This window comes from Pleurodeles waltl, chromosome 9 (assembly GCF_031143425.1).
Source record: "Pleurodeles waltl isolate 20211129_DDA chromosome 9, aPleWal1.hap1.20221129, whole genome shotgun sequence".
In the NCBI taxonomy this organism is placed as follows: Eukaryota; Metazoa; Chordata; class Amphibia; order Caudata; family Salamandridae; genus Pleurodeles; species Pleurodeles waltl.
In genome coordinates this window covers 1,174,664,312-1,174,690,246 of record NC_090448.1, presented here as the reverse complement: position 1 = coordinate 1,174,690,246, position 25,935 = coordinate 1,174,664,312, and the positions used below count along the sequence as shown (strand labels likewise).

General features: G+C 44.9%; 1 protein-coding gene across 12 annotated transcripts in view; it reads left to right on the top strand.

Moving 5' to 3' along the window:
* The window catches only part of HECTD1 (HECT domain E3 ubiquitin protein ligase 1), a 352,555-nt gene extending 328,469 nt beyond the window's left edge, over positions 1–24,086 (top strand). For all 12 annotated transcript variants that reach the window (XM_069209073.1, XM_069209084.1, XM_069209083.1 and 9 more), the window contains 4 exons: positions 7,297–7,390; positions 9,835–9,985; positions 18,014–18,158; positions 23,044–24,086. In XM_069209073.1, the coding sequence (XP_069065174.1) occupies positions 7,297–7,390; positions 9,835–9,985; positions 18,014–18,158; positions 23,044–23,181 (528 nt within the window). In that variant the 3' untranslated portion in view covers positions 23,182–24,086. The remainder of the gene's footprint in view (positions 1–7,296; positions 7,391–9,834; positions 9,986–18,013; positions 18,159–23,043) is intronic.
* The last annotated feature ends 1,849 nt before the right edge of the window (positions 24,087–25,935 follow it).

Genomic DNA, 25,935 nt, shown 5'->3' with positions numbered 1-25,935 from the left:
TAGGTGACCGTCCATCGGCACCGAAAAAGGGCGAGCTGGTGCCGAAGTCGTCCGACTCAGGTCGAGACACAGGCACGCAACACTCTCGGGACCGAGAGTGGTGCAGAAAAGGCTCGACACCGAGATAGCGGCACCGAAGGTACTCGACACAGAGATAGCGGCACCGAAGATGGTCGGCACCGAGAGGCCAAGACACCGAAAAAGAGAAAGATCTCGTCGGAGCCGAAAACAACTAAAGACACGGTTTCGGTGCCAAAACACCCGGCAACCGAACCAAAAACCAGTTCCTACTCAGAGGAACAATCACTGTCCTCCCAACTAAAAAGACACAGATTTGAGGAGGAATTACAAACTACAGAGGTAGATCACACGCAAAAGCGGATCTTTATCCAAAGGGGTACAGGGAAAATCAGCACTCTTCCCCCAATCAGAAGGAAAAGGAAACTTGACTTCCAGCAACAAGACAAGCCACCACAAGCAAAGGTGGTAAAGAGGGTAACTCCACCACCCTCTCCACCACAGTCAACTCATGTATCACCGGCACAGACTCCACCACAATCACCAGCTCATACCACCATGAGCCAGGATGATCAGGCAGCATGGGACCTCTATGATGCTCCAGTATCGGACAATAGTCCAGAGTCGTACCCAACTAAACCCTCACCACCTGAGGACAGTACAGCATATGCACAGGGATGGTAGCTAGGGCAGCCGAATTTCATAATGTATCTCTACATTCGGAGACTATTGAGGATGACTTCCTCTTTAACACCCTGTCCTCCACCCACAGCCATTATCAAAGCCTTCCCATGCTCCCGGGAATGCTAAGGCACGCTAAACAGATTTTCAAGGAGCCTGTTAAAAGCAGAGCAATAACTCCAAGGGTGGAGAAAAAATACAAGGCACCGCCCACAGACCCTGCTTTTATTACATCACAACTGACACCAGATTCAGTAGTCGTAGGAGCAGCTCGTAAAAGAGCCAACTCGCAGACATCAGGCGACGCATCACCTCCGGACAAGGAGAGCCGCAAGTTTGATGCAGCTGGGAAAAGGGTTGCAGCACAAGCTGCAAATCAGTGGCGCATCGCCAACTCGCAAGCACTCCTAGCGCGATACGACAGGGCCCATTGGGACGAGATGCAGCATCTCATCGAGCACCTCCCCAAAGAATTCCAGAAACGAGCGAAACAAGTGGTTGAAGAGGGGCAAAATATCTCCAACAACCAAATACGTTCTTCTATGGATGCAGCAGATACAGCTGCAAGAACAATAAATACTGCTGTGACAATGAGGCACGCATGGCTGCGCACATCTGGCTTCAATCCTGAGATACAACAGGCAGTGCTCAATATGCCGTTCAATGAACAGCAATTGTTTGGCCCAGAAGTGGACACTGCAATTGAAAAATTAAAGAAGGACACTGACACAGCCAAAGCCATGGGCGCACTCTATTCCCCGCAGGGCAGAGGCACATTTGGCACATTTCGCAAAACAACTTTCAGAGGAGGGTTTCGAGGTCAAGCCACAGAAGCCAACACCTCACAAACAAGACCACCTACCTACCAGGGACAATATCAAAGGGGTGGCTTTCGAGGCCAATACAGAGGGGGCCAAGTCCCAAGAAACCGGGGAAAGTTTCAAGGTCCCAAAACCCCTCAAAATAAACAGTGACTCACAGGTCACACAACCCCTTCACACAACACCAGTGGGGGGAAGAATAAGCCAGGTCCACAAATCATGGGAGGAAATAACAACAGACACTTGGGTCTTAGCAATTATCCAACATGGTTATTGCATAGAATTTCTCCAACTCCCTCCAAATGTCCCACCGAAAACACACAATATGTCAAAACAGCATATAGACCTTCTAGGACTAGAAGTTCAAGCATTACTGCAAAAAGACGCAATAGAATTAGTACCAAAAACACAAAAGAACACAGGAGTTTACTCACTGTACTTTCTAATACCGAAAAAGGACAAAAGTCTGAGACCAATATTAGATCTCAGAACACTAAACACCTACATCAAATCAGACCACTTTCACATGGTCACGTTACAAGACGTAATACCACTACTGAAACAGCAAGACTACATGACAACGTTAGATCTAAAAGACGCGTATTTCCATATACCGATACATCCCTCGCACAGGAAATACCTAAGGTTCGTATTCAAAGGAATACATTACCGATTCAAAGTGTTGCCATTCGGAATAACAACAGCACCAAGAGTCTTTACAAAATGTCTAGCAGTAGTAGCTGCACATATCAGGAGGCAGCAAATACACGTGTTCCCGTACCTAGACGATTGGTTAATCAAAACCAACTCGCTAACAAAGTGTTCACACCACACAGATTATGTTATACAAACCCTTTACAAACTGGGTTTCTCCATCAACTATGCAAAGTCACACCTTTTGCCGTGTCAAACACAGCAATACTTAGGAGCGACAATCAACACAACAAAAGGGATAGCCACTCCAAGTCCACAAAGGGTTCAAAATTTTCACAAGGTGATACAAGCTATGTATCCAACACAAAAGATACACGCAAAGATGGTATTAAAACTCCTAGGCATGATGTCCTCATGCATAGCCATTGTCCCAAACGCAAGATTGCACATGCGGCCCTTACAACAGTGCCTAGCATCACAATGGTCACATGCACAGGGTCAACTTCTAGATCTGGTGTTGATAGACCGCCAAACATACATCTCGCTTCTATGGTGGAACAGTACAAATTTAAACAAAGGGTGGCCTTTCCAAGACCCAGTGCCACAACACGTGATAACAGATGCTTCCATGACAGGGTGGGGAGCACACCTCAATCAACACAGCATCCAAGGACAATGGGACGTACATCAAAGAAAGTTTCATATAAATCATCTAGAATTGTTAGCAGTATTTCTAGCGTTGAAAGCATTCCAACCAATGATAACCCACAAATACATTCTTGTCAAAACAGACAACATGACGACAATGTATTATTTAAACAAACAGGGGGGAACACACTCGACACAGTTGTGTCTCCTAACACAAAAAATATGGCATTGGGCAATTCACAACCACATTCGCCTAATAGCACAGTTTATTCCAGGGATCCAGAACCAGCTAGCAGACAATCTCTCTCGGGATCACCAACAGGTCCACGAATGGGAAATTCACCCCCAAATCCTGAACACTTACTTCCAAATTTGGGGAACACCTCAAATAGATCTATTTGCAACAAAAGAAAACGCAAAATGCCAAAACTTCGCATCCAGGTACCCACACCGGCAATCTCAAGGCAATGCTCTATGGATGAATTGGTCAGGGATATTTGCGTACGCTTCTCCCCCTCCCCTTCTCCTTATTGAGTCAAAACAATCTCAAACTCATACTAATAGCACCAACATGGGCAAGACAACCTTGGTATACCACACTACTAGACCTGTCAGTAGTACCTCATGTCAAACTACCCAACAGGCCAGATCACAGATCAGGCATCCAAACCCAGCATCGCTGAATCTAGTAATTTGGCTCCTGAAATCCTAGAATTTGGACACTTGAACCTCACACAAGAGTGTATGGAGGTCATAAAACAAGCTAGAAGACCATCCACTAGACACTGCTATGCAAGTAAATGGAAAAGATTTGTTTGTTACTGCCATAATAATCAAGTCCAACCATTGCATGCATCTCCAAAAGATGTAGTAGGATATTTACTACATTTACATAAATCAAATCTAGCTTTCTCTTCCATAAAAATACATCTCGCAGCAATATCTGCTTACCTGCAGATTACTCATTCAACTTCCCTATTTAGAATACCTGTCATTAAAGCGTTTATGGAGGGCCTAAAGAGAATGATACCATCAAGGACACCACCTGTTCCTTCGTGGAACCTCAACATTGTCTTGACAAGGCTCATGGGTCCACCTTTCGAACCCATGCATTCTTGTGAAATGCAATACTTAACGTGGAAAGTTGCATTTCTCATTGCCATCACATCTCTAAGAAGAGTAAGTGAAATACAGGCGTTTACCATACAAGAACCATTTATTCAAATACACAAAAATAAGGTCGTTCTAAGAACAAATCCCAAATTCTTACCAAAGGTTATCTCACCGTTCCACTTAAACCAAACAGTGGAATTACCAGTGTTCTTCCCACAGCCAGATTCAATAGCTGAAAGAGCACTACATACATTAGACATCAAGAGAGCGCTAATGTACTACATTGACAGGACAAAACAAATTAGGAAGACAAAACAACTATTTATTGCCTTCCAAAAACCTCTTACAGGAAATCCAATTTCAAAACAAGGTATCGCCAGATGGATAGTAAAGTGCATCCAAACCTGCTATCTTAAAGCAAAGAGAGAGCTGCCTATTACACCAAAGGCACACTCAACCAGAAAGAAAGGCGCTACTATGGCCTTTCTAGGAAATATTCCAATGACCGAAATACGTAAGGCAGCAACATGGTCTACGCCTCATACATTTACCAAGCACTACTGTGTAGATGTGTTAACTGCACAACAGGCAACAGTAGGTCAAGCTGTATTAAGAACATTATTTCAAACTACTTCAACTCCTACAGGCTGAACCACCGCTTTTGGGGAGATAACTGCTTACTAGTCTATGCACAGCATGTGTATCTGCAGCTACACATGCCACCGAAGGAAAATGTCACTTACCCAGTGTACATCTGTTCGTGGCATTAGTCGCTGCAGATTCACATGCGCCCACCCTCCTCCCCGGGAGCCTGGAGCCATTTAGAAGTAGATCTTGAACATTTGTACATTTGTAAATATATTACATTAAACCTTCATTTGGTACATACGTATTTATTCCATTGCATGGGCACTATTATTAGCATACACAACTCCTACCTCACCCTCTGCGGGGAAAACAATCTAAGATGGAGTCGACGCCCATGCGCAATGGAACCGAAGTGGGAGGAGTCCCTCGGTCTCGTGACTCGAAAAGACTTCTTCGAAGAAAAACAACTTGTAACACTCCGACCCAACACCAGACGGCGGACTATGCACAGCATGTGAATCTGCAGCGACTAATGCCACGAACAGATGTACACTGGGTAAGTGACATTTTCCTTTTCTATATAAAAACGTATTGGCCTGGAATTGTCTTTGTGTTTGGTCCTCATTTATTGCCTGTGTGTGTACAACAAATGCTTAACACTACCCTCTGATAAGCCTACTGCTCGACCACACTACCACAAAATAGAGCATTAGAATTATCTCTTTTTGCCACTATCTTACCTCTAAGGGGAGCCCTTGGACTCTGTGCATGCTATTTCTTACTTTGAAAATAGTACATACAGAGCCGACTTCCTACAACTTGCTATTCTAGTCAGTGCTTCTAACTAATAATGGCAATGCCTTGGAGGAGAAGGAATTCTGGCTTATGTCCTACTTATGTGTGATCTTAGTTCTTCTCCAGGGGAGTCTTCATTATAGCATAAGCAGCTGTTGCGCTTTCCCGGGGAATGGTCAAAGGACATTAACCTCAGTTCCTCTATGATTCTTCATCTCTGTATAAAGAGAACCATCTCGGCTACTAAATTAAATAGGTGAAAATTAGCCAAAATATTATGTTCGATGGCATGTGTAGCTGCAGAAACACATGCTCTGCACATCCCGCCATCTGGTGTTGGGCTCGGAGTGTTACAAGTTGTTTTTCTTTGAAGAAGTCTTTTCGAAGCCAGTATCAGTGGGGAGGTTTTCGGGGACAATATAGAGGAGGACAGTTTCAAAGAAACAGAGGAAAGATCCAAAGTCCCAAAACTCCTTAAAACAAACAGTGACTTCAAGGTCACAAATCCCCAACACATAACACCTGTGGGGGGGAGACTAAACAAATTTTACACACATTGGGAGGAAATAACAACAGACACTTGGGTCTTAGCAATTATCCAGCATGGTTATTGCATAGAATTTCTCAAATTCCCTCCAAACGTCCCACCGAAAACACACAATATGTCAAAACAACATATAGATCTTCTAGGACTAGAAGTTCAAGCATTGCTACAGAAAGAAGCAATAGAATTAGTACCAAAAGATCAATTAAACACAGGAGTTTACTCACTGTACTTCCTGATACCCAAAAAGGACAAGAGCCGGAGACCGATACTAGATCTCAGAACATTAAATACCTACATCAAATCAGACCATTTTCACATGGTTACTCTACAAGAATTGCTATTAAAATATTTATTTTAGAACAAAATTGGCTTTTCAAAAGAAAAAGGGTATGTATATATTTTTGTGTGTGTGAAACAGTTAAGTAACGATTTCTACTTCAATATTGAGCCTTAAACGGTCTGCCTGTAGTGTCTTGAAATTCGCCCATAGACCTCTTGCACCTCCCACCCTAAAACTCAGCCCATGCTGCTCAGGAACCTGCTTCTGTCTGCTGTGGCTGGAGTTTTGATGAATGTTGTCTGCTGTTTTGTGGAGCTGTGACACCCTGTTCATGTCAATATTTATGGACAGGCCTTTGCTTTTCTCGGGAAATCTCAACAAACCACAAACCCAGTGTTGATGGACTCTGAGCTTTACCTCTTTGTCAGTAGAGGAGCTGTGTTCTGATGTTAGAAAAGTACTCTATACATCCATCTGTGTAAAAGTGGCTACAAAACAGGATGTGGTGACCGCATGATTCTGGATAGGGTTTTTATCTCTACATCCCAGCCTGCATGACAGGTGAATACACAACTTTGCTATTTGACATTGGTCTGCCTTTTGGCTTATGATTCACAAGGTGATATTAGTGCACCAACAAGGAGAGGATGCTCCTCCAGGATTGAAGGAGTCCACACATCTGTGAATATTCCAGACCCTCTGGTTTGGCTCTGGCATCCCCCCTTGACAACCAGAAGGTTAGACGTACTTGAATCCCCAGCAAGCACCTCTGTCCTCACTGCCATCTAGACAGGGAGGATACCTGCACACCAATGTAAGAGCAGAGGAACTGAACTAAGCCATGGCATCTCTGCTTGCGTGCTACCTCCCTCTGGACGGGGCATGAGTTTAGAGGTATTTTGTTGTTGTATCTTTCTCTTTTCCTGCAACAAAATGGTATTCAAAGATGACAACCACATATCTGAGTGACCGTGGTGTTTCTGGAGCACCATTGGGAAGTTGCCTGCATCATCTTTAGCAAGTGGCTATTGTAATAGGAAAATTAATAGCAAAGTCTGTTTGGAATTGTTCCCTCTGGGTCCTGATTGTTCTGGTGGGGTCTGTTTCATCTGCCTTCCCACATTGATTTCTGAATGGTTCTATCTTCACAGATGGTGACAATTGAGAATGCTGAGGAGTACGTGGACCTGATGTTTGACATGTGTATGCAGACTGGTGTACAGAAGCAGATGGAGGCTTTCAGAGGTAGGCACTTCCAAGGACTAGTGTAAGGGACAGATATGGCTGGATTATCGTCCCTGGTAAACTTTGGGCAACCAACTGTGCTTACTGATCTGGCAGGGGCAGCTCCTGCATGAAGGTGGAGGAGGGTTGCTCCTCCTGCCAGCAGCTGCAAAACTTTTACCAAACAACAATTATAAACTGTTTATTATCGTTGTTTGGTAAAAGGGCGGGGTGACGAGCAATGAGGGGGAGTGCTCCCCCTCAAAGCGCGTGTGTTTGGCCGGCCGTCTTGGGCCGGCCAAACACACATTCGCGCTTAGACTCTCTCCAGCCCAGCAACACGGTGGCTAGGCTGGAGAGAGCTGGCACCGGACCCCAGTCTGCCTGGGAGCACCCAGCCAGCTTCGAGCAGCGTCAGGATTGGCCGCAGGGCAGGCTGGGAGCCTGTGCCTGCAGTTGACAAGGGACAGAGGAGCAACGCGCTGGGGACTTGGTGTTTTTTTTATTTTTTTTATTTCTAATTTTATTTTAATTCGACCACCCAACAAACATTCTCACCAGATCCCCTTCATAGGTGCACCCATGCACACCCTTCCAGATCCCAAAAAACAGGAGAGTAACTTTTGAAGACAAATCCTCTTTTAAGGCTCCCCCTAACCCTAAGAGGGTTAGGGACAGGGCTACAAGTCCACCAAAACCCCCTGCATCCAGGGTTTCGTGCATCTTCCCTTCCACCATCACTCCTGTGCACACCTCAACACCCAACTACTCCACAATCCCCACCTTAGTCCATACAAAATCCAACCAGGAAGGCTAATAGTACCCTAGGGACCCCTAGCATGACCCTTTATCGCCTGTGGAGGGAGACGACCCGTCGGAGGATTTCAGCGTGGACTCTCAAGATGATCCAGGCTTAGACCCACACCCCTTTAAAACATCCCCCCGGACGACACTGCTGTGTACCATGCGGTGATGAAGAAGGCTACCCAGCACCTGTTAAAATGCATGCGGTGAAGGAGGGTAATGCCTAGAGATACATAGCACCAAACATTCCTTTGAGACACCATGCTCCTAGCCGCAATCATTGGCATCTGCTAGAGGAGTAACTGCAGGCAGCTTTAAAGCTTGCTGCATGGTCAACTTCACACGCACACCAAACACTACTGTGTGGACATCTAACGCTGGCCATAATGTTTTAATAACTGTCAGACATCATTATCTGCTCGCTACGTGCAGCTCATGCTACAAACTGAAAAGTTTGCTTACGATCTAACCGACTGTTCGTTGTGTGTAGTGCTATAGATTTGTTTGTGCCTACCCTCCTCACCAAGAGCAGCAGTGGTTAGATGCTCCCATCGCTTTCTCTTTTAACAATGAACAGTATTTAGCGCCTCTATCCACACTTCACTTAACCTGCTCACCTGCTGAGTGGAAAACAATCTGAGCTATAGTCTTTGTCCTGGTGCATTGTGGTCTAAGGGTGGAGTTACCACAGGCCTCGTGAGTCAAAAACAGCTTTGAACAAAAACCAACTTGCAATAGTCCAGGCCACACTAGATGAAAGGGATTTGCGGGAGCATGTGAATCTACAGCACTACACGCTACAAACAGATGGTTAGAAAGTAAGTAACATTTCTGTTTCCTTCACCCTAGCATATTTTCACCTTAATTATTCTGGACCACACTCTTGACAGACCTGTTAAAGCTGAATGTGTTTTGTACCGAGCCTGGCTTTTTAAGACTAGTTTTACCTGTTCTGTAAAACCTCAGACGGATGAACATAGTAAATGCAGCAACTCCCCATGATTTAAAAAGTATGGCATCTGAGGTTTTTACTTCATGCCTAAAAATTAGTTGGGACTGTGACAGCCTGAGGTTAAGGAACAGTTTTTCCACAGCGTAGTTCCATGCACGAGTAAAGAAACCTCTGCATCCCTTCCTGGTGAAGTTTAAACTCTGTGACAGTGATACTCTGGGCTAGGTCATCTACCAGGCTGATCTGTGGTCATGCTGCTGCTTCTCTGCTAACAGCCATGATCTCATGCTTTGACCCATTATGATTGTCTGTTGCACCCATCCACTAGTCTATTTCAATTAGATGCAGATTAATGTTCAGTCTTGAAAGCTGTTTCTAGTTGGAATAATTGTATAGCTGTGTACTAAGCGATTGACTCGGTCCTGCCAGAGGTAGAAGATGCATGTTAAATGAGATGCTGCTGATCTCCTCCCTTAGGGATGTCACACTTTGCAGCAACAATAGCACAGAATGGGGCAGGTTAACAAGGTTAACATTCTTCCTTTTCTAGTTACTGTGCAGGCAGCTGTGTGGCTCCAGCAGATGCGACTGGTCTTAGATCTGGTTTGTGCAGAGCCTTAGGTTACAACAGAAGGACTCCATGTTTATAAACATGCACTGCTCCCTTTTGCCCAACACATTTAACCTGTTTCTGTCCTGATCTCTCCAGGTGGCTTCAACAGGGTGTTCCCTATGGAAAAGCTGAGCTCTTTCAGTCATGACGAAGTGCAAATGATACTTTGTGGCAACCAGTCCCCCTCGTGGATTGCAGAAGACATTATCAACTACACGGAGCCGAAGCTTGGCTACACTCGAGACAGGTATGAGCTTGGAGCTGCATCTCACGAGAGTCTAGGCAATGTGAAGGGGGTGGGGTCCGCTCTGGGCAGGATGCTACCTGGAGAGCGCAGGATTGCTCACACTATTGCATCTACTGAAGGGGAAGCTTGGAACGTTGGTGTCCCTGGCCAGACACCTTAAACTGAGCTTAACCTTGGAGTGGATAGTCGGGGGACAGTGCTGGGAAGAATTGGGTCTGGGCAGAGAGATAAACATGCGAGGGCTCCAGATTGGGCACTGCACTGAGAAAAGCAGGCCTTTGTCTCAAGGGTACGTGACAGTAACTGATAGGGTTTTGCTGGTGTATAAAGCTCATGGGTAATGGTTCCTGGAGTATTGGCTGACGAAGGAGGGACAGTACATAATTTATCTAGCAGGTGGTGTCTTGACAGGGAATGAGGGCAATAATTGATGCTGTATTGGGGGACCTTGTCTCCAGGCTGAGTGACAGTAAGGTAATGGTTTCTGGAGAATATTTCTAACTGCGGATTACTCATCTGTTGAATTCTGCAGGTGCCCCACTGGATCTAAAACTTTACTTCTGCTCTAGAGATAAAGGCAAACCAACTGAAAGGAGTTTTGCATCCTGGGCCGCCCACCTCAAAAACCTTACTGCCCTTTCACTAGGCTTTGTCAAACATTATTAGCAGCCTGGCTTAAGTTGTGTTCGGCTGCCCAAATATGTCGACCTACTCCAGGGACAAGTCTTTCCTGACCCAGCACCCGACTCATGATGGCTTGGTGGTTCAGGTTTTCATGAGCAAGGTAAATCCCAATGCTTTCCTCACTGCACCTCACGAGAGCGAGTCGCAGCACATTGTGGCAAAAGAGTTTCTAAGGTCACCAGTTCAGCTCCAAATGCCTTCTTAAATGACACACACGCCTTGTGGGATATGGCCAGTGAGATCTTACAGGCCATTCCTGATGAGTAAAGTAATGCCTTTTCTCAGACTATCCAAGATGAATAGGATGCATCAAAATATATCTTGTGGGCTAGTCTGGACAAAACCGAAGTTTGAGTCGTACCCTGGGCACCTGTGTCATGATCAGGTGTCCTGATTAGATGCACCACAGTGATTTCTGTTTTCTTATGGATCTGCCTTTTAACAGTTCCAGGCCTTCTGTTGTAAAGACTGACTGCGCTGGGTCACTTTAAGGACAGTAGTGCTATAGCCCACTATTTAGGTTTGATCTCTCTGTGGTGAGATGGAGCATCCACCAGAAAGTGTTACTGAAGGCAAGTAACTTGTCCATCTGTAGGGTTGGGGTCTGCCAACGTTTCAGTGCAATGCGATATATTATGGTGTCTGAAGGACCAGTGTCTGTAGATGAATGTTGACAATAAATTTCTCTTCCAGGGGATCCTCATCAATAGTCATAAACATTGAATATTCCCGCCCTTGTGCGGGGACCCCGGAGCATATATATATAAAATACATACATATTATCATGTGTAAAACAGCAATGCAGGCTATAATCATAAATAGGCTAAAATGCTTTATTTCTATGCAAGTTTTTTTTTTTTTTTTTTTTTTTTTATATTATAAAATCACAATAGATCATAAATATCTACCTAAGCCCCAAAAACTGGACTTAGGGAAGTAAACAGCAGTAAATATCAGAGAAAAATAGAAAAAACCACATTGAAAAACAATGAAGCATTCTTAGCCAATAGGCTGCATGCAGGTTAACACAGGAGAACCATAAAAACTTTGGCACCGTGCCTTTAAGACCCTGAGCACCTCCAGTATCCCACCATGCCTCAGGGGTGAAGGGAAGGTGACAGTTGGTTCACAGTTAGGTCAGTTCTTTTTTCCGGCTTCTTCTGAGAGGATCCTGGAGCATTGAGCTCTCAGTTTTCTGAGTTTTCCTCAGAAAAATTCTTTAAAAAAGCGTTTTTTCACTTTTCACTCGACAAGTAACATCTTTGTCTGAGCTAGGAAGGTTTTTTCTGACAGAAAAATGCCATCTCTTTTTGTAAAATGTCCCTCTTGTGGGAAGAAGAAAGCCCAGTCAGACCCACACTCTCTGTGTATTGTCTGCCTGCCACAGAGTCACTGTCCTGACACCTGCAAGTATTGTAAGAACATGTCAAGGAGGACTCTCAAAGACAGAGAGAAGATCAGGCTACATGGGCTTCAGGAGAGGAAAAAGTCAACATCCTCTTCACTTCCCAGACCTACAGCAGAAGGAATGGCCCGATCGACGTCGACAGGTAGGATTGTACCTGTTTGTTCTCCATCGACGTCATCGGCACCACCGTCTCACCGGCATAGATCGCCGTCGACGGCGACCAGAGCGACGTCGAGGGACAAAACGTCGAAGCATGGACACAGGGGTACATCTCCGTCGACGGCAGGCCGCCGTTCGGCGTCGAGTCATCTCCGGCGCTCCCGTTCGCCGTTGAGAACGTCTCACCCCTTGGCGTCGAAGGACACGACACCAAAAACACCTCGACGGCATGAACATCCGCCGTCGACCACTCGCCACTCAACGTCGAGACACACGACGGCGAGTAGGTCCAGGTCCCGCGATAGGCGATCGGCGTCAAGACACTCGACGGCAAGACCTTCGACGTCAAGACCTTCGACGTCGAGAACAGATCAGCCATCGCAACCTTCGACGTCGAGGATGCAATCGACGTCGACACAACCTTCAGCTGTGTCACAGGCAGTAGAGCCAGCGGACAAAGCTCCCTCACCGGTGGTCTCTATAAGGAGTGCATCATCCCATTCCAGAGCATCGGGGCATGTTTCTCCCATCACAGCATCCCCGGATTCACAATACTCGAGGATGTATTCTCCTACTGCCTCATTACCGAGAACGCCATCGCCTACAGCTAGAGCAGGACGGGCTCGTTCTGCTTCTCGTCAGCCGACCACAAGACCTGCACACTCTGCTACAGCCTCTCGGAGCAGGTCCCGTTCCCGAAGGAGAACCAGGTCACGAACACCACGCAGAAGATCACCTTCTTGGTCTTCTTCAGGATCGTCTGTGGGGCGCTACTCCCCCACACTCACAGATTCTCCACCTGCTAGGATTTCCCCGGTGGATGATATCACCACTTTTAATGAGGTTCTTCTAAGGGGAGCGCAGAAGCTAAATATTGAGGTACCGGAGCCGGCCACCTCATCCTCAGTTATCTTTGAGACCCTACAACACAGATCAGTCTCGAGAAAACTGCTGCCACTAGTACCGGGTTTGCTGCAACCGACTATGGACACTTTTCTGTCTCCAGCCACTCTCAAGTCTGCCCCGGCTAGGATTCAAAAGAAATACAAAGCTCCGGAACAAGATCCTTTATTCCTGCGGAAGGATCCGCCACCGGACTCTGTGATCTTAGCCGCAGCCAGAAAAACACACACTGTGGCATCATCTTCCACAGTCCCCCCGGATAAGGAGAGCAGACACCTAGACTCTCTGGGGAGAAAGATGTGCGGTACGGCGGCATCTGCTATGAAGGTCTCCAGCGCCTCAGCACTTCTGGGCAGATATGACCGCTCTCTGTGGGACTCACTCCACAGATTTACAGAAAAGTTGCCCAGGGAAGATAGACAGGACTTCCAGGAAATCTTGCAGGAAGGGGGCCTAGTATCTAACCAGGTCATCAGCGCGGCGGCGGACGGGGCGGATTTGGCTGCGCATGGGTATGCGCACGGAATCTGCGCTAGGAGGTCTTCCTGGCTACGGCTCACGGGTCTGAAACAGGAAGCACAGCAGCGCATTTTGAACCTCCCATTCAGCGGGAGTTCGTTGTTCGGTACCCACGCGGATGAAGAGATGGCCCGAATGAAAACGGAAGTCGACACGATGAGGGCAGTGGGCCTGGAACGTAAAAAAGACTTCAGGCGGAGGTACAGGCCGTATGACAGACGACCATTCCAGCAGAGGGTTCAAACCCCTCACTGGTCTCAAAGGCCACAACAACGACAGGGACGTCCCCTGTTTCAGGCACGTAGACCCACAAGAGACAGAGGGTCAAGTAGACCTCAACAGTCTACAGCAAAGACACCATCAAAGCAATGAGGCATTGCTTCCCTCAGCACTGTGCACCACTCCGGTGGGGGGAAGTGTTACGCATCATCTTCGCGAGTGGCACTCAATCACAAAAGACAAATGGGTGCTCAATATTGTCGAACATGGCTATTCTCTCCTTTTCAAAAAACCTCCTCCACACTTGCCGCCAGCAAGGTGTTTTCCTTCTCATCTCAGCCTGCTACGCAAGGAAGTTCTCGCACTCCTACAAAAGAAAGCTGTAGAAAAGGTTCCTCCGGCACAAAAAGGAAAAGGGGTGTACTCCCGTTACTTTCTGGTGGCGAAAAAAGGTCAACAGGGCCTCTTCAGACCAATTCTGGACTTACGGCTCCTGAACAAGTACATAAGAAAACAAAAGTTCAGGATGCTAGCCCTTCACCAGATTGTCCCGCAACTGCATCAGGGAGACTGGATGTGCTCCATCGACCTACAGGATGCATATTTTCACATCCCAATAGCAACCAAACATCGGAAATTTTTACGTTTCCAGATAGCGTCACAGCACTACCAATTCAGAGTCCTTCCATTCGGCCTGAAGTCTGCACCCCGAGTCTTTTCAAAATGTGTAGCAGTGGTAGCGGCACACCTTCGAAGACAAAAAATATTCGTCTACCCCTACCTGGACGACTGGCTAGTGAAGGCCTCATCTCCGGATCAGGCGAGAAAACATCGAGATATCGTTCTAAGAACTTTCGAGTCTCTAGGTCTTCAAATCAACCACGACAAGTCAACCTTGATTCCAACACAAAACCTCCACTACCTGGGAGCGATACTAAACACAGAGCTCCAAAGAGTGTATCCTTCGGAGGAACGACTTTTATCAATCCACAGGAAGTGTCAACATCTATTAACAGCCGATGCACCTACAGCTCGTCAGGTGACATCGCTTCTGGGCTCCATGGCTTCATGCATCTTCATTGTCCCGAATGCCAGGCTACGCATGAGGCCCCTTCAGGAGGCATTAGAGAACAATTGGAGCCAAAAGACTGGTCACTGGGAGGACAGAGTTCGACTACCAGCAGTGGCTTTTCAATCACTACAATGGTGGATGCACAGACCTCACCTGTCGATAGGTTCTCCGTTTCACCAGACAATTCCAGTCGACACTCTGGTAACGGATGCGTCTCTTCAGGGTTGGGGTGCTCATCTGGGTTCCTTCCAAGCTCAGGGTCTGTGGTCCGACAAGGAAAAGAACTATCACATAAATCTACTGGAACTCAGAGCAGTCCATCTGGCTCTCAAATCTTTCTCTCCATTGGTTCAGGGGAAATCTATCCTAATTCAGACAGACAATACAACCACAATGTATTACCTGAACAAACAGGGGGGAACAAGATCACTACCTCTGTCTCGAGAATCCCAAACGATATGGCATTGGCTCCTGGCCAGGGGAATGTCTATCACAGCGGTACACCTGCCAGGTCAGCAAAACGTAGAGGCAGATTTCCTGAGCAGACATCTGGAAGACGCGCACGACTGGGTGCTACACGACGAAGTCGTCGAGGACATCTTCGGTCAATGGGGTCGACCTCAGTTGGATCTCTTTGCAGACGAAACAAACAAGAAATGCCCAGACTTCGCGTCCAGGTTCTGCCGTCCGGGATCTCAAGGGAATGCCCTGTTGATCAACTGGTCAGGGACATTTCTCTACGCCTTTCCACCGATTCCCCTCATACCGGCAGTAATCAACAAATTTTACAACTCCAGAACCAGAATGATTCTGATAGCGCCACAATGGCCCCGCCAATTCTGGTACACGGACCTACTCAACTTATCGGAAAGACCTCACAGGAGGTTGCCGTGCAGACCGGATCTCCTGAGCAGAATGGAAGGCAGAATCCTACATCCCAACCTTCCCTCTCTGAGCTTGACAGCATGGCTCCTGAATTCCTACAGTATGGGCACCTAGGGCTCTCACAGGAGTGCATGAGCATCTTGAAAGAGTCAAAACGACCTTCCACGCGGCGTTCTTACGCTTTTAAGTGGAAGAGATTTTACATCTGGTGCTCTCAACAAGGTATAAATCCCATACGAGCTCAGGAGGACGTCATACTATCCTATTTACTTCATCTGGCGAAGTCTGGTCTGCAGGTATCTTCTATTAAGGTTCATTTGTCTGCAATTACAGCGTATCGTAAGTCGCCTTCTCAGGAATCCTTCTTTACGATACCTGTAGTCAAGGATTTTTTAGAAGGCTTGAAAAAGGTTTTTCCTCCCATTCGGAGACCTTCTCCTCCATGGGAACTGAATGTAGTCCTGTCAAAACTTATGGGCCCTCCCTTTGAACCTATCCACAAGGCCTCTTTACAGCACCTTACGTGGAAGACGGCTTTTTTGGTGGCCATTACTTCAGCGAGGAGGGTCAGCGAAATTCAGGCTCTGTCTTGCAGAGAACCGTACACGGTTTTTCACGATAATAGAGTGGTTCTGCGAACTCACCCATCTTTCCTTCCGAAGGTGGTGTCAGAATTCCATATCAATCAGACTATATCTTTACCGACTTTCTTTCCCAATCCGGAGACTCCGGCTGAGAAAGCATTGCATTCTTTAGACTTAAAAAGAGTGCTGAAATTCTATTTGGACAAAACAAAACCGATTAGACATTCTAACCATTTGTTTCTGAATTATGGTCATTTAAGAACAGGAGAGGCAGCGTCTAAACGAACTATATCAAGATGGATTGTGTCTTGTATTGTTAACACTTACCAACTGGCTAATAGGCAATTACTGGCTAGGCCAAAAGCGCATTCCACAAGGGGAAAAGCGGCTACTGCTGCCCTCCTTAACAATGTACCAATTTCCGAGATTTGTAAGGCTGCTACATGGAAGTCTGTGCATACCTTTACTAAGCATTACTGTTTAGACTCGGATGCAAGAGCGGATGCCCAGGTGGGGCAGGCCTCTCTTAGAAATTTATTTGCATGAATATGTATTTTTTCCTGCACTTCTTTCGGACAGTCCGCAGAGTTTAGGGATGGGCTTGCTAATCTATTCAATGTTTATGACTATTGATGAGGATCCCCTGGAAGAGAAGGATTAGTTACTTACCTGTAAATCCTAGTTCTCTTCCAGGGGTATCCTCATCAAAGTCATAAACAACCCACCCTCCTCCCCGGACTTAAGTCTCTTAGAAGTGCAGGACAGATTATCTTTCTGATCAGTTACACAGATTGTCACCGTAAAAAAGTACTGACCTAACTGTGAACCAACTGTCACCTTCCCTTCACCCCTGAGGCATGGTGGGATACTGGAGGTGCTCAGGGTCTTAAAGGCACGGTGCCAAAGTTTTTATGGTTCTCCTGTGTTAACCTGCATGCAGCCTATTGGCTAAGAATGCTTCATTGTTTTTCAATGTGGTTTTTTCTATTTTTCTCTGATATTTACTGCTGTTTACTTCCCTAAGTCCAGTTTTTGGGGCTTAGGTAGATATTTATGATCTATTGTGATTTTATAATATAAAAAAAAATAAAAAAAAAAAACTTGCATAGAAATAAAGCATTTTAGCCTATTTATGATTATAGCCTGCATTGCTGTTTTACACATGATAATATGTATGTATTTTATATATATATGCTCCGGGGTCCCCGCACAAGGGCGGGAATATTCAATGTTTATGACTTTGATGAGGATACCCCTGGAAGAGAACTAGGATTTACAGGTAAGTAACTAATCCTTATGGTATCTGGAGGGGTGTGTCTACATGTTGCTGAGGGAAAATGTTGGTGTCTAGGTGTTGTGTGTGCCTGTGATCGAGGGCAATAAAGGATAGTGTCTTCAGGGGCGTTATCTGCCGGACGGCAGTGTACGCATGAGGAAGAGGGGAGATGTCTGCCTTTGAATGTTGGCAGTAAATGATTGGATGGGTAGTGTTTGCTTGTGATTGGAGGGGATGCTGGTAATGAACAATGAAGTATGGCAGCTAATCTCTGCCTGTGGACGTGCTGAATTTCTAACACAGACTTCTCTGTTTTCAGTCCTGGTTTCCTGCGCTTTGTCAGAGTGCTGTGTGGCATGTCTTCTGACGAGAGGAAAGCTTTCCTGCAGTTCACTACTGGATGTTCAACGCTTCCACCAGGGGGGCTTGCCAACCTGCACCCTCGCCTCACTGTGGTTCGCAAGGTATGTCCTGGTCATGGTTCGACCATGCCGTGCAATCCTAGTGCATTGTAAGACGCAAGTAATAATATACAGCAATAACATGTATGACTTCTGGCTACTTTGCTGTATCTTGAAAGTCCAGTGCGAGGGTCCCACTCATAGGATTGTACTGGAATCATGTTAATTGAAAAGCTTTTGTTGTGCTGGACCCTACAGCATGAATTTTCTGATAAATTAGCTTTTTGGTGGTCATTATGGCTTTGTGAGCTGCATGCCCTGTCTGTCGTTATCCATACACAGAGCCACCATCGGGACACAGATGTTCTTCGTACTGATCCTCCTCTTGAGCTGAAATGGTAAAAAGCTTCATCTAGGTAAAACCTTTCCGTTAGCACATAGGCAGCGAATAGATCTGCAAGTTTACTATTCAGCCTTCTGGCCTTGTCACTTCTGATATTAAACTTCCATACGTCAAGCTTAGTGCATTTTCATTTTAAAATGAATGAAAATACATTTGTAAAGCGCAAAAACAAACTCCTTATAGCATTCTTGTGCTGAAACTGATTTTTTAAAACTGCCAGAGGCTTAGCAGAAGAGATATTTTGAGGGGTTTTGCTGAATAAATACAGTTGTGTACCTGACATAAATGGATGGCAACAAAATTCTCAGAATGGGACAGAAAGGCCCAGACTCTTAACCTAGTGGTGTGGGGCAGTCTGGAAAAAAGCTAAGTTGGATCAGAAGGAGCAGGAGAAAAATGTCCAGGAAGCAGATTCTGTAGAAAAATTGAGCTGGCTGAATAAAGGGCCTGATGGTAGAGAGAGTCTAAATTGAATGTACATCGTGACAGGGAGCCAGTGAAGGAACCAATGAGCCTTTGAGGTTCTCCTCTGCCTTCTTAAGTTATAAAGTAGGGCACCCTTTTTGTGTAATAGTGCACTCAAAATTAGTTTTTTTAAAAAATCAACAAAAAAAATAATCTCAGTCAACCTAACTAACGACCATGGTCTGCACAATTGCAGTCTGTGTGTTGAGAATGGAGGACCACCAAGATAGTGGTCATTCACATGTTCCTCCTTAACCCTTAAAAAACCTTGACTTGGCTTTAGTATGTGCTCAGGACAATGGAGGAAGCAGAGAGAGAGTAGGGAGGAAATATAAAGTGAGTCTTCGTAGCCCTAGCAAACTCTGTTACTCTGCCACAAAAGTCAGTTCAAGCTCAACTGTTCGGTAGGAGCAATTACGTCTTCTCAGAATGCTTTTACTTCTGCTTTTGCAATGACAAAATATTTCCCAGTAATTCACTTGCAGCTTATCAGTGTGGGTGTTAGGATGAGTCCTAAGCATGGATTGATAAAGTTGTGCGCCCTTAGACATGTTCTGGATAAATCTGTGTCTTTCCTTTATTGGACTTAACAGTCATGGGAGCCCCTTGGAGGTGCTCCATGTTATTTATGTCTTTGCCCCACTCCTATCTTTGCTTGTGTCAGGCAGACTTATGAAGTGTATCCCTATTCTGAGTATTAATATTAGAGTATTAACATTAACACACCCCCCCCAAATTCACAGTAACAATTATCATAAAAAGAATTTTAAAAAGTTAGTTTATTACACTTATCCAGTTTCGCCGGGATTAAAAACAAGACTGTTCCTGACTTGTATGGCATTTAATATATAGAATGCCACCCTATAACACACACGTGTATTAAGTGTTAACAAAAATTTCAGTGCCACCAGATGGGTTCTCATGCTATATTTTCTAAGAAGGGGTTTTAGATTTTTTTAAAAATAGGATGTTCATAAAACTTGCAAAATAACAAAGTGCAAAGTGCTTTGTTTGCTGATCCCATATCAGGGGCAACTAAATGTCTCATGAGGACAAGACCTCATACTAGGAAATGCTACTAAATGATGCACTGTACCCAGTATTATTCTTGTCAGAACGAACCAGTGCTGCATATTAGTAACACCAAGTGGTATCCTTCTCTACTTGCCTCCAGTGAAAGGGACATATATATATGCCAACAGTGGGTTGAATGGTTTCATTTGTTTTCCTACCGCCAACCCTGTATTGCTAAAAAGTGTCCTTTATACATTTCTTTGATAATATCAGCACGTCCTCTGGGTCTGATTTTATATTTATATTAATTACAGATTTGAACGAGGAATCAATAAAAGCAAACCATGGGATACGCGTAGCATTATCCAGTTTTAAACAGTCCAGAATAATTTGCTTAGTGAAAACAGTTTCCTCCTTGGACAAAATACTACGCTATAGGAGCAAGGTGCTCATCCACAGCACGTCCTCCAAAAATTGATGAATCTGTATTTTCACAAAGATCCATGGGCAGTGGGACAATAGCATAAAGAAATCTTCAGCTGGGTTAAACATGATTCTGTAATCCTGACAAGAAGGGTGTTTTCTCCATCAAGGTGACAATAGGAATACGGAGATCTGAAGTCTGCTACTGATTGAAAAACTTTGTCTTTATGAAACATGATTTGATGTCAAGCGGTTTGTGTTTTTGTATGTGCCTTCTGAAACTACAGATGGGGTGGATGTACTAGAGATTTATTATGGTAAATCTGTTAAAGTTCATCTCTGATGGCTGTTTCTGAACGACTCAGTTGGTTGTTGCTGGCAATAAGCAAAAAACAGTTTTCTGGGGTCTGAACCTAAAGAACAACTTAGACATCCAGGCCTGGACGGTGTTGAGGCAACTGTTGAGCCGGTGATGCAGTTTTTATGTGGAAGTCATTGTCGTCCGCATACTGATGGGTCTTATTTTTCTTGTCAGTCAGGACATCTCCCAGTTGAGGTTGCAAATTAGAGGAGATGGGGTGGGTTTTTGAAAGGTTGCAGGTCACATGGATGGGCTGGATGCTGAGGTGTTCATCTGGATGATATGGGCTCTCTTGTTCATGTGGGATGCAACTCACCAACCTCCTGGTTTCTACACTCACTGTTAAAAGAGCCCTGGAATATTTTCATTTTTTTTAAAAAACATGGACACCTGTAAAGTTGAGCAGCGCTCCTTACATTTTGTAGCTGGTTTTGGGTGGTTTCATCTTTTTCAGGGAGTTCTGTATTATCACCTGCTGTCAAAGAACGTGTAGACCTTTACCAGGTAAACCCAAGTTTAGTGTCACCAGAAGGGAAACCATCATAGCTGCTCTTGTGAGTAATGTAGAGCCTACAAGCACTTGCAAAGCTGTCACCTGGAGCTCTTCTCATACAGCTGCTTTGTATTTCTGCTTAAGACTTTAACTCCAAAGCATACAGGTGTCCCTGTTCAACTTGTGAGCATGATTTTTATAGCTGCTTTTGGGGCACCAATCCTCTGAGGTATACACAACTATTTATGAATATAATGTAGAAGGAAGAGATACTTTCTTCTAATTAGTTATTTATCATGTGTGTTCTCTTCCCCATACGTATTTCATTCATCTCTCTGAGGGCCAAGCATATAGTTTTGGAATGTGATATTGTTCAATCCATTCTCAGGCTTTTTCACTAAATGACCTGAGTGGCTGACTTCTGTTGTGAAAGATAGGGCGAAGCAGCTTCCAGGATCTTTTACAAGACAGAGTGGATTTCACTGCTCACACAGTTGAACTAGTTTCTGCTTTGTGTAAGGAGGAACAGCTAGGCATACTTACAACTGATTTAGTCTAATCGGCAGTTCTGTTTTCAAGATGAATGCTGCTTGATAAAATTTTCTATTTTTAGGTCGAGCGTTCGAGACCTGTTGTATATACTTTGGCTTACAGCTCGCCCACTGCTTTTCATTTTTTTTTTTGCTTCAGTGTCCTTTTAGAATCATTGCTTGCTACTGGTTAATCCCCTCTCTTTGTCCCTCTTTTTTTTGTCTTTCGTTTCCTCCCACGGAGCAGGGATCAAGTACTGTAGCTTTACACTTTGGTTGTTTATCTGTTGGTTTGAGGGGCTATTTTTTTATTTCCTGCTCGTGTTACTGTGGTTGCGTGTTGAGCTTCGGTGCCCGTATTTTATTGCATCTTCACTTTTCCCTTTGTGTAACAGCACTCCACACAAGTGGTCAGTGTTTTCATTTGCTCTGACTGCAGTTTCAGTTAACAGGGCTGTAAATCTTGTGTGACTTGGGCCCCTCTTTGTTTCAGCACTCAATCTCCAGTTTTGCTGGTGTCCGTGTCCCCTCCTGCGGCCCGTTGCTCAGTCCTCCTCTCCCGTTGCCCCGGAGCACTGCTGCTCCCCACCCTGTGCTGCCGCAGACTGCCCTTTGTGTGCGCAGTCCTCGGGCCGTCCTCTGCTGATTTAATAGTATATTTAAAAATGTATTCCAATAAAAGGCACATGGGCAAATACGTTGTACATGCTCGTGAATTCAGAGAGAATAGTGATTGGATTGCCAGTCATTTTTCCTTCTCACTGCCTGGCAAGGGCTGCAATTCAGAGCTCTTCTAAGGCTGCTGTACAGCTTTGTAATGTATTTGTCTGTTCTCGCCTACGTAGCGTCTTCTCATTTCATCAACTGTGAAACAAATGTACTTAATCTAGTGCAAACACATGTATCGTACAAACTACTATTTATTCAAAAGCACATGCTTTATCTTTTCATTTGTGGTTTTATTTTCATGGTACTTGTAATCTGTGAATGATTTTTGTGTATTATTCAACATCCAGAGAGATCCTTGCATCAGCCAGAGTTTTTTTATTTATTCATGTGAAAATCTGTATATAGTAGACCCTATACCAGTATTTTAATGTTGTTGTAAAGTACACTGTTAATGCCTTTGGTTGGGGGGATTAGGGTTATTGAATTTACAGTTAATAAACTTTACTTTAGCTCAAAGCGTGAACGTACTAACTCTTTTGAATGTTCTGCCTTCACTGCTGTTTCTGAGACTGTCTCCTCATTTCCAACAGGTGGATGCTACAGATGCCAGCTACCCCTCCGTGAATACCTGCGTCCATTATCTGAAGCTACCCGAGTATTCATCAGAAGAGACCATGAGGGAGCGCTTGCTTGCTGCTACCATGGAGAAAGGCTTCCACCTGAACTGAGACCCAGGTTGTGCCCAGATCTGCGAGATGGAGACTGTGTTCCCAGCCTAGCCATGTGCCCATTGTGTGTATTTGCAGAAAAGGCCCCATTTCCCAGCTGTGGCCTGAGACCCCCTTCCCCAGGCAGTTTGTTCTGTTACATTCAGTTTTTTTTAGTGTCCTCCTTTGAGGCGTTAAAAGAACATGGAATTTACCCTTTTTAAGCTGCTACTCAGGACAGCCTTTCCCAATGAAGTGGTCCAGTCCGTCATGAGGTTTCGCTGGGCAGCTGCTGTGTGGATGCTTTTAAGGGGTTGGCACGGCTGGAGTTGAGTGGGTGCCGCCCAGATATTCCAAAGAATGGGGAGGGTGAAGGAAACTCAGTTCTTTCTTATTTTTTTGTCTCTTTATGTTTGCCTGTCCCCCAGTATGCACTGATAACGTTTCTAACACTGTATTTGTGCTTGGCTTTTCTTTCTGTTAATACTTTACACTACAGTGACTCACTGATTCCGCTCCCTTTCTCCTCTGGTCTTTGTGAGAATGTAGATTCGACTGGCTTCTCAAAGGTGACCCCCAGTTTCTTCCACCTGCCTTGCTTGTGTTGCCTTTCGCTCGCTTTCCTCGCCCTCCCTCACCCCTAACATCCTTTTCCAAGTGGGACTCGTTTGATTTCTTCAATGCCGTGCTCTCCCGATCAGACTCTTAAGTGTGTTTGTTGCAGCTTGAGAAATATTAAAAAGGAAAAAAAGCTATTCAAAGGAAAACAGGCCCTGGTTTTGTGCGCCAGAGTCTGCTGAAAGCAAGTTATTTTTTTGCTTTTTGGTTGTATTTTCCTTGTATAATATAAACATTTATTTAACTTGTTGCAGTTTGAAGTATAAAAAAAGAGAAAAATAATAAATAAATAAAATACAAAAAATCGGTACTGGTGCATGCGTGGAATAGTGTCATTGAAACGTTTGCTGTGAAACAAGGCTGTTCAACACATATTTCAGAACCTACTTAGTGCCTGAATCTGAATGTGCTCAGAAGCCGGAGGAGCACTAGAGAACCTCAGGCACCTGTGCTGGCTAAACATGTTTCTGACTTCAGGTACTGTTTTGCGGCGTAATGGCACACAAAGATAGTATTCAGCACTGTTGGATCTTTCACAGATCTAAATGCTTGAATTATTCCACCTTGTCACGAGGAACACCTTCGGAAGCCATTATTGTCATGGCAGCATTTCAATACAGCAAATGGCATTGAAAACAAATGGAAAACCTTAGTAGATATTAAATAGCCCAGCCACATCATTATATGTCCTGAATGCCAGTGACCCAAATGGAGTGCTCAGGGCTCCAGACCTCCTCTGAGACTCCAACTGCCAGATGTTCTACTGCTCGCCATCATGGAATCCCTCTGAGCCCTGCTCAGTTGCTGCGCTTCTGTATGTTTTTTGCCTGGATCTGCACTTCAGGTCATCAGATATTGGTTATCTCCCCCCTCAAGGAGCAGAGATACAATTTATTTGGGACTTTTAGCAAGTGGATGATGGCCGAATTCTCTCACACAAGGACCCTTCTTAAACCATGGGAGGTTTGTGGAGTTACCAAGGTCTGTATTGGTGATGCTCATACAAAATGTATTTTTTGTCTGCACAAGGCAGGGCACAGGCCATAAGACTGACCTCTGCACAATTCTCACCACCAAAACCCTCCAGGATAGGGAGGGTAAACTGTTGTGCCTGTTAAATGTGGTGTCTCAGGGCATCACTAGAAAAGTTTATCAGCTTCAAAAGGCAAATTGGAAGTGCCAACATCAAAATACCTGATGTCTGTAACCTCAACAAAGCCTTATGTAACACCCACCAAGAGAGACACTGCCCCTTCTGTGAAGGAACCGACTTCTAGTAAAGGTGCCGCTAAGGGGCACACATCTGGAGGTTCTCCTTTGAGAGAAAAAAAAAAGAAAAAAATTCAGAGTCAAATCTTCCACATGTGATCGTCTTCTGACAGACCATGATGAATCTACTGATGTAGAGTGATACATAGACGAAGCATTTTTAACAGGTGTTCAACATCGATGTCCTTGTCAAAGTCTTCCACAGAAAGTTTTACAGTCCACAACAAAGCAGAAACTGCCAACCAGGTGTCCTCTATGAAACACCTGTCAAAACCTAAACCTGTGAAATGTATCTTTTTTTTAAAACTGGAACCAGGGACACACCACAGACCGACTCCAATAGGTGCTGCTGTCACTGTGTCCCAGACAACACTATATAACCACAGTCTTACCACACTTAGTGCCACACTGCCATTATTGCAGCTAGGGTCCCCAATTTGCATAACTCCAGAGCCAGCAGTACAGTTACTAGATGACTCCTCTTCAGAATCTTCACTTCTCTTGTAGGGGATTTCCATGTACAGTCATAAGCGCTGAATAGTTCCGCCCGCCTGCTGGGACCCCGGAGCACTGTTCTGAAATTGTCTTCTTAAGTGTTGATGTTCGCCTTTCTTCAGGAAGCCCTGCCAAGTCACATAAGAATGTCAATATGCAGCCTAAAGGAGAGGCTACAAAGGCCAAAATTCTTCATCCTACTTTGTTGAAAAAAGCATACTGTAAAGTAAATATGCATTTAAATTCATGAGTATTTTAAAGGTTTCGCAGAAAAAATCTTTCACAAACATTTTTTACAATGTTGTATAAGGATGAAGGAATGCAGGGCATTGTAGCCCATAGACTCACATTATACGGGATCAAAATAAAGCTGTGCTTTTAAGAGCAGATGGT